Below are 9022 nucleotides of genomic sequence, written 5' to 3' on the forward strand. Positions count from 1 at the left end.
CCCTTTGGTTGTATAGACCAGAGCCTCTCTGGACGACCAGAGCCTCTGGTTGTATAGACCAGAGCCTCTGGACTCTAAGTCCTTCAGGACCAGAGGCCCTCTGGTTGGTCTATCCTCTGGTTGGTCTATCATCTGGTTGGTCTATCCTCTGGTTGGTCTATCCTCTGGTTGGTCTATCCTCTGGTTGGTCTATCCTCTGGTTGGTCTATCCTCTGGTTGGTCTATATAAGGAGTGATACAGGCATAGAATAAAAGTAACCATGAAATAACAATTATGAATACAATATGGGTAACACATACACCTATAGAGCACATAATAGGCATATATCCAAGTAAACTCACAATAGAATTCGGTTGAATTAAACCGAATGTCAAACCGAGTGGTCGAATCCCATTTCCAAATCAAAGTTGGAAAACCACCTCCAAGACTTCCATACAAGCTCAAACAATCCCTAGAAGATATATTCAAAGTCTCATTAGTGAAGCACAACAAGAACTCACTCAAACCTTATTTCGATTAAGGTACTCTACTTTGGATTTCAATATAAATACTCAACTTGCAGAGCTGTTTTACCCCTTTAAAACTCAAAATCACCAATTCAGATCTAAAGACAAGTTGTAGCCTTTTCTCTTACCTTTCTAGGGCCTATTTATTCCTAGTTTTTCGAATTTTCTATGATTTTCTATGGTTTTCCAAAAACAGGGCTGTAATCATCCTATCAAATGCTTAAAACACCCATTTTCCTCCAAAACATTACCAATACTAGCCCAATAAGTTCCAAATTCATAGTTTCACTTATTTTTACCAAATTCCACAATAAATCAATGATAAACCATGATTATAACATCAATTTCTACTAATTTCATTGTATCTCAAATTGACTCCTAAAACTCAACACTTGTTCTTGAGCTAACATCACATTTTCGAGAAATCTTACAATACATCCTTGGATTTCACATACTAACTAATAATAACACTTAGTCCTAACATAATTTCATTATTTCATCTGTAAATCATCACATGCAAGGACTCAAACTCTATGCATGTCATCAAAATGAAGATAGAATATGAGTTTTACCTTCGATTTCTCTATAAATCCTTCAATAATCTTGATAAAACACTTGATTTAGGGATAGATTAACTCACAAGTGTGTATAATCGCACCTTAGAACACCAAGACTGATTTTGAGAGAAAAAAGGGGTTAAAAATGGGGTTGATTTGATGATTTGCGACCTAAATCCCGAGTTGGGTCGGGTTGACCCGGCTGGGTACCCGTTTTGACCCCTAAATACTAAAAAAAATTTGCATAACTTTTTGCTCGGGACTCCGTTTTCGATGAGGTTTTCGCCTACGCGTCCGTATCGAGATAACCTACAAGCTCCAATAAAAATATTCCATTGTTAGAACCCAATACTCAAAACCATACCCGAAAAGTCGATGTTTTCAACACATAATTAAGCGTATTAGGAAGATGGATGTTACATATATATATATATATATATATATATATATATATATGCATAATGTAAAAGAAAAACGATATAAATTGTGGTAACGTATATATATATATATATACACATTACGTAAAAAAAAGCAATATAAATTGCAGTAACGTATATATATACATAGAGATGCATTACGTAAAAAAAGATATGAACGGTACAAAAATTGAAACTTCGTATTTTATACGTATATATGTGTACGGGTTAAAACTCGTACGAATATTTACGTATCTTCACGTAAGTATTTATATGTATATATGTGTACGGGTTAAATCCCGTACGCATATTTACTTATCTTCACGTATGTATGTACGTATATGTGTACGGGTTAAAAGCGATATAAATTGCGGTAAAGTATATATATATATATATATATATATAGAGAGAGAGAGATGCATAATGTAAAAAAAACGATATAAACGTTACATATATATATATATATAGATAGATACATATATATATATATATAGAGAGAGAGAGAGAGATAGATAGATGCATATACATATATGGATAGATACATATGCATATATATAGATAGATACATATACATATAGAGATAGATAGAGTATTTACCGGTATTTCCATAGTAGCGGCGGACGGTGATGGATGGCGGCGGTTGACGGTGGTTGGTGGCGGGCGGAGGGTGGTGGATGGCGGCGCTTGACGGTGGTTGTTGGCGCCGGAAGGTGGTGGATGGCGGCGAATGACGATGGTCGGTGACGGGGGATGGTGGCCGACTGCGGCGGATCACGGTGGTCGGTGGCGGCGGAATAGTGGTCGTTCTTGGTCGGGATTGTCGGTGGGGATACTCAAAACTCAGTTTTTCGCTCGGTTTTTCTAGAGAAAACAAGCGGTGGTGGGGATGGATGGAGACTTATGGTCCCCCACCGCCAATTTATATAAAACGTTAAGTAATAAAACAAAATTCATCGTCAAATCGACGTCATAGAGTGTCATAACATGAAAAACCGCGAAATCAGATATAATGTATGGTTTTTTCTCCCAAAATCAGCTATTTTTTTTGTAACCACAATTACCATTGTCTTATTTCATACCGAAAAACCATGAAATTTAAAATTAAATACGTAAAAAGACACAATTTATGTTTTTTTTTCCATTTTTATTAAAAACACCCCTTAATTGTTAAATAAAAAACACAAAATGACGAAATAGAGGTCAAATTTCGTAAATCATATATTATATCTGATTTACAAAACCTAAAACAGATAAAAATAATTTTTGAATTTTTGCGTCTCCATAATTATAATGGTTTATTTTTAAACTTTTACCCATGAATTTTGGTTCTAAAAAAGTTAAAAAACACAACTTAAATGGCATACCAGTTTTATTAAAAATACCACAAAAAAATAAAAAAATAAAAATTAAAAGGCTGGATCGCCCCTAGGGCGAGGTCAAACGCGGTCTTCGAGGGTGAACAGTAATTTCGTTTTTTAAGGCTGAATTTTTTTTAAAATAATTTTAATGTGGATCGCCCCTCACATGTATAGATCGCCCCCAGGAGCGATCTGGATGGTCAAAACACAAAAACCTTAAAAACCCGGTTATTTTATGACAAATGGTTGTATTAAATGGTTATTTTTATAAATTTCTCTATCCTTAATGCAATATTTGTGGCCCCTATAAATTGTATTTGCCAACAAAGGCTCACCACACCCACACATAAATCAGCAAAAAGACGATACAAAAAAGAAACCTTCCATGGATGAACATACAAGAAAGGAAAGAAGAATTATGGTGAAAGGAGAGATCATTTTCAATGGCATTCATGAATTACACTATTTCTAGGGTTTGTATTCATCCCAAATATTCGCTTCTCGTTCCTCACAAAACTAAAAACTTCAACTTCATTTCTTCAACTACAACCGTAGCTGCTCTGTCGGAAAAAGGAACAGACGGAAGCATCGGGGAGAACGATTCTCGTAACGCTTCAGGTATATCGGATTATATTCCGGATTTCCTCCATTCCTGAGTCTGGAAGTTCTATAAATTGTTTCAGCGTTATCGGAGCTAGGGTTCATGCTTGATTCTGAAGCGTAAAAATCGATAAGACTTATTTTTGTTGCTAAGAAAGGATTTATTAACTGTATTATCATATTAAAAACCTGCAACACAAAACAAATTATTCTGAAAAACTGGAAGAACAATCTGAAATTTGAATTTTGGAAGTAATAGGTTTTAATTTCCAAAAGTAAGAGTTGAACTGCCGCTATGAATCATATAGAAGAATCTATGATCGAGATGTAATGAAAATAGTAATCATCAGGTGCTGCAAACAAAATTCCAGATTGTTACACAGTATGAGATTGGATTCTTAGCTTACGAGCACCTGGACAGCTGGACTAATCCCATGGGCATTTTGAAGCCAACAGTCAGGAAAACCCTCCTGTGGCACACCGAGAACCTTACCAGTTGAGTTTGTTAATTTTGTGCAAGTATACCACATTGGAACCAACTGTGCTATGCCCTGGGGCTGTAATTTGTTGATTTATAGTGCCTCTAAACCAGATGACTATGTAGTTTCAGAAATGGCGAAGGTTGAGAATAGTTAATGAGGGGACACTTGACTGATTTCGGTTATTGTACCCCAAATGGGGCCTTTCTGTTGGAAATTATTTCTTATAAGGTGAACTCTGATTTTGGAGTGGAGGTGTTACCGCCTTATCGGTATAAGAGGATGATGATGTATAAAGAAAATATATTACAATTTTGGGTTTTAAAAACGTCATTCTTGGCAGCAACAGTCAAGTCTCTGACATTAGATGATGTAAGTAAGATCAAAGAACCACCATTAGATCTATAAGAGGATGATGATGTATAAAGAAAATATATTACAATTTTGGGTTTTAAAAACGTCATTCTTGGCAGCAACAGTCAAGTCTCTGACATTAGATGATGTAAGTAAGATCAAAGAACCACCATTAGATCCATGCACACGATGTAAGACTAGATTTGACTTAAGAAATGGTTTGTGATTGCTTTCTTGTCGTCCTTCACAAAGTAAGCTTATTTCTTAGTAAACAAAGCATGTACTTGATGCTAAAATCACACCTTCTCCACAAGTGAACCCACAATTTGTATTAGGACCAAAGGGAATATCTCTCTTAGTCGCCCATATCATCTCCGTTTATTGTAATAGAATATTAGGCCTCATAAAACTCGGTTATGGTTTTAGGATATTATGGCCAATAAAGGATTAGTTTGTTTTTCGAGCTTTCTAAAAAGAATCATGACACTCCCTCCCATAGAAATATGAAAAGGATTCCCTTCTGGATGTCACATGAAAATTGCAACTTTGGTAAATCCAGTCTAAAAAGTCACCTATTTTTCCACAAATAATCAATATTAATCGATGTTAGCTATCTAAACATTATCTACATCCATTCTACAAGTGTTTTTAATACATGTGCTTAGTAAAATGTTTAAAATGTGCTTAAATAACTACAAAATAGAGAATCTTGTGGACCATAACCAATAACTTGTAACGATTGATAATGGGCAAAAGGTAATTTTTGCTTGAAAGTTCTTCCGAGAAGGAATAGTTAATGATCTTCGTTGGAAATTCCAGAATTGAAATTGTTGTGATTTTCACAATTCATTTGCTACATGCATATTTTATCGACTATTCAATGAGTTTTCATGGTAATTAGACTTTTATTTTTAGTGTATATGCACAAATGCATAATCACAGGCCACATGAAATGGCTTGAAAAATTAACAGAAATATAAGTTTTTATACGGTTCTAACTGGCTTTCTACTTTTTTTCAGCAGCAGCTTCACCTTCTGCTCGCACACGGCTTGATCTCTTAGAACAACTCACAAGCACATCTCCTAGTGGTAAGTCAACAACCTTTCAGTATCTTGAGGTTACTCCTTTGTGGCCATTATCAGTTTGAGTCAACCCTAAGGGATAGCTCAACTAGTACGAACTTAGATTTGCTTCCAGAGATCACCTGTTCAAGTCCCCTCAGTGCCACCGGAGGGTTTTCCAGACTGTTAACTTTAAGGCCCCATGTGATTAGTCGAGCTGTGCGCAAGCTGGCACGGACCCCCACACTTAGCAAATGAGTTTGTGTCATTAAAACAGACTTTTCGCAAACTGCAAGAGATTGCATACAAAGTTTTTCCTTCACAAACCTAGCAAAGCCAGGAGCTTTGGTACATGCAGTTCTTGTCAATCTCCTTAACTGCCCTGCCCTGCTTCTGGGTGTAAGTCCAGACCTGATTGGTTAGATTTTGAGACACATCAGTTTAGTCACAGTGCAAAAATTGCTTCGTAATTTTGGTTTCAAACTAAACCATGTCTTCAAAATCATATTATAGTTGAATTGATATAGGTCATGTTTGGGACCATAAGCTAGCTTATTTTTGAGCTTTTTGGAAAACTGTTTGGTCAGCCATAAACTAGCTTATAAGCTAGCTTTTGAAAAACTACCGTGGATAGCTTTTCAATAAACTCAGCGGGATTTTTTTCACCTTTTCCAATTATGCCCCTTTATATTTTAGAATTCAACTTGTCCTTTTAGGTCGATTTACATTTTTATCTAGTTTATTTGCTATGCTTTATCAAACGTGACTAGTTTGTTAGTCAGCAAGCAACTTATCTGCTAGTTTCCAAACATAACCTTATTTGTATCACATCATTTCTTTCTCAAGTAATTCAATTTGTTTGTAAATAAAAAATAATCCAATGTTATTTAAGATTGTAAACTACACAAACTTTGGTACTATCTCTATGCTTTCGGACAAAGGAAAGATCTTTGTACATCTTACCTCTAGACCCTACTTCCGAGGGGATATACGTTTGGTTTACACAAAATTTGGTAACTAGTCACCTAAATAACACATTAAGATTTTGCACATTGTTTGTGCTTTAAGACCTGCATTTTGGATGCTCAGAGCAAAATTTGTGTAGTGAACCCTTACCCCTATATCTTATTTTCTCTGGTTTAAACTATGATTTTAGGTGGTTTGATTCGCAAGTCGAACCAAAATAGGGTCAGTTTTCATATATGTGACCTTTTTTAAGTATATATTTATACACAACAAAACTCGCACCCCCTCTTGACCATTGATGAGGTTTGGACCCTTGACCTAAAGGGAGGTTGGGATCTACTCGTAACCCGAATGTCGATGGGGCAATAGCCCTTTGGTGTATATGTGATCTTTATATGTATGCCTAGAGCAATAACGAGTTTATATACCTACCAGGTTACGAAAGTGACGGAAACTATGCAGAACTTACAATCCGTGAAAAACTAGCACAATTAGTAGGTGAACGTGATGACGATTTCAGCATTCGGTTGGGCAAAAAATTAAAGATACCAAAGCTTTTAACCGTCTCACAGAAGAGAAATATAAAAAGGCAGGCTTACCTAAATGAAGTATCGCGACGAAACGACACGAATTTCTTTGCCATCATCGGAGCATTTGTGCTTTTACCTCCTCTAATCATATTAGGCGTTGCAATAGCCACAGGTTACGTGCAGCTTTTTCCTTGATGCAATATATACTCGAAACCGTGTATAGGTAGTTTGGAGTCGTGGTTCTGACCACCTTTTACGTGCACTCGTATGGCGATATACGAAGCAATAATGCTCTAGTAACTTGTACCTTGTGTATTATTAAAAGTTGTTAGAACTTGGCTATGATGCATGTTTGTAGAGGATTGTTGGCTCCATCATGTGATTGTGATACAATGGTGATGCATTTGGTGTTGCTACTTTGTACAAGTTGATTCAAAGCATTTGAAATGTAAAAAAGAAAGAGTTTAAGGTTAGATGGATGTGAGAATAAATTAGTAGGGAGGGGGTTCAAATAGCATGTAGAGAAGGGTCAAGGCCAAAACTAATATACAGTAAGGGGCTGTTTACCAAACGCTTATCGGGTAAGCTTTTACCCGCATGATCACCACTTTCACTTGCCTCATGGAGTAACATTCCTTGCCATCAAAATGGATAACCCGGCAAACATTTATAACCCGGCAAGCGTTTACCGGGTAAGAGTCATCGCCCTCACTTAACTGCGTAAGACTCTCGATTATTGTCTTCCCTCTTACCTTGTAATGTTCACCGATAAGGTAATATAGCCGGTAAGCACTTACCAAGGTAAGTGTTTAGTAAACGGCCCCTAAGTGTTTAGGTTACTGATAATAAGGTTTGGGTCTTTGAAGCTCTTCTATCTTAGTACAAGTTATCAATTTGAGTTCAGTTCATTAAGGATTTTCCTAATTATTCTCCAAGGGGCAATGAAATTAGTCGAAGTACGCTCAAGTTGGTCCAAACACTCGAGATTAACAAAAAGAAGAGAAAAACAAATCTCATATCGATAACATTGATTTACAGATCGTCTTATTATAAACAATTTGATACTAATTAACCAGAGAAAGTTGAAGAGAGTAACATAAAAGAAATTGAATTTATCTGCTCTACTTGTGGAGTTCGAACGTCATTCGAATAGGTTCTCTCGTCTCCTCTTGTACTTTAGGTTCAAGTTCCAGGACAGAAGTCCAAATACACAATTTTGTTTATTGAGCCTTTGTAGAGTTCAATCATCAAATCAAGAAGAAAAGACGACTGAAAAGGGAACGGCAAATTAGAGAGTTTCATGAGATGTATTACTTTTGTCATCAAGGTGGGCTATAAACACATGACGTTCAAAACCTGATATTTAACATGCTAAAAAACGGTTTTAACAATAGGCATATTTAAGGTCTCTTGGTTTTCACTTACTCAACATAGCAACACATTTACTTAAGGGTCGTTTACCTAACGGTAAGCGCTTACTCGGTAAGCGCTTACTTTTAAGATTCAGCACTTTCACTTAACTTATTCGGTAAGATTTTAGTCAATTAAAATAGCATTGTGTGGAACAATTTTATCCGGTAAGCATTTACCAAGGAAGAGTCATCACTCTCATTTACCGGATAAGACTTTCGATCTTTGTTATTGCTGTTACCGGTTAAGATTCTCAATCCTTAGTATGTTCATTCGATAAGATAAAGTGACTCGAAACTCATTTGTTGGATGACCGTTTAGTAAACAACCCCTTGTCGTTAAATATTGTTCTATTTGCCTTAAAACTTATAAGCAATGCTTGAAATAGACAAGTAATTATGTATCTACCTTCCATATTAAACTCTCTCATTTTACACAAATCTTAATAAAACAAAGAAAAACCATTAATTATTTTCTTTAAAACAATTGAAATAAAAAAAATCACAAATTGATGATATTATTTGAAAATCACTCCATCCATTCAAAATAAATGTCTGCAGTGAATTTTTTTTTTTATAAATATATAATTATTATATTTTTAATTAACTAAATGACAAGAAAAAAGTTCAAAAAGAATCAAAGGAACTTTTCTATTTTAAATCATTAAGTCCTTAGATTTTTTTTTAATGAATAAGCTACTAAGCTTTTCCATTTTCAATAATTAAGTTCTTGAACATTTTTTTTGAATGAATAAATCATTGAACTTTTAAAAATTGATTATCT

General features: G+C 35.4%; 1 protein-coding gene across 2 annotated transcripts; it reads left to right on the plus strand.

Moving 5' to 3' along the window:
• The first annotated feature begins 3188 nt into the window (after nucleotides 1–3188).
• LOC112525102 lies at nucleotides 3189–7268 on the plus strand. Of its 2 annotated transcripts, none has more exons than XM_025135059.1 (3): nucleotides 3189–3456; nucleotides 5292–5360; nucleotides 6735–7268. In XM_025135059.1, the coding sequence occupies exons 1-3, from the start codon at nucleotides 3282–3284 to the stop codon at nucleotides 7022–7024; spliced, it is 534 nt and encodes a 177-aa protein (XP_024990827.1). In that variant the 5' UTR covers nucleotides 3189–3281; the 3' UTR covers nucleotides 7025–7268. The 2 variants fall into 2 exon arrangements, with proteins under 2 accessions (XP_024990827.1, XP_024990828.1); XM_025135060.1 differs by having other exon boundaries at nucleotides 3205–3456; nucleotides 5295–5360.
• The last annotated feature ends 1754 nt before the right edge of the window (nucleotides 7269–9022 follow it).

This window comes from Cynara cardunculus (assembly GCF_001531365.2).
Source record: "Cynara cardunculus var. scolymus isolate 2C chromosome LG 13, CcrdV1, whole genome shotgun sequence".
In the NCBI taxonomy this organism is placed as follows: domain Eukaryota; kingdom Viridiplantae; phylum Streptophyta; class Magnoliopsida; order Asterales; family Asteraceae; genus Cynara; species Cynara cardunculus.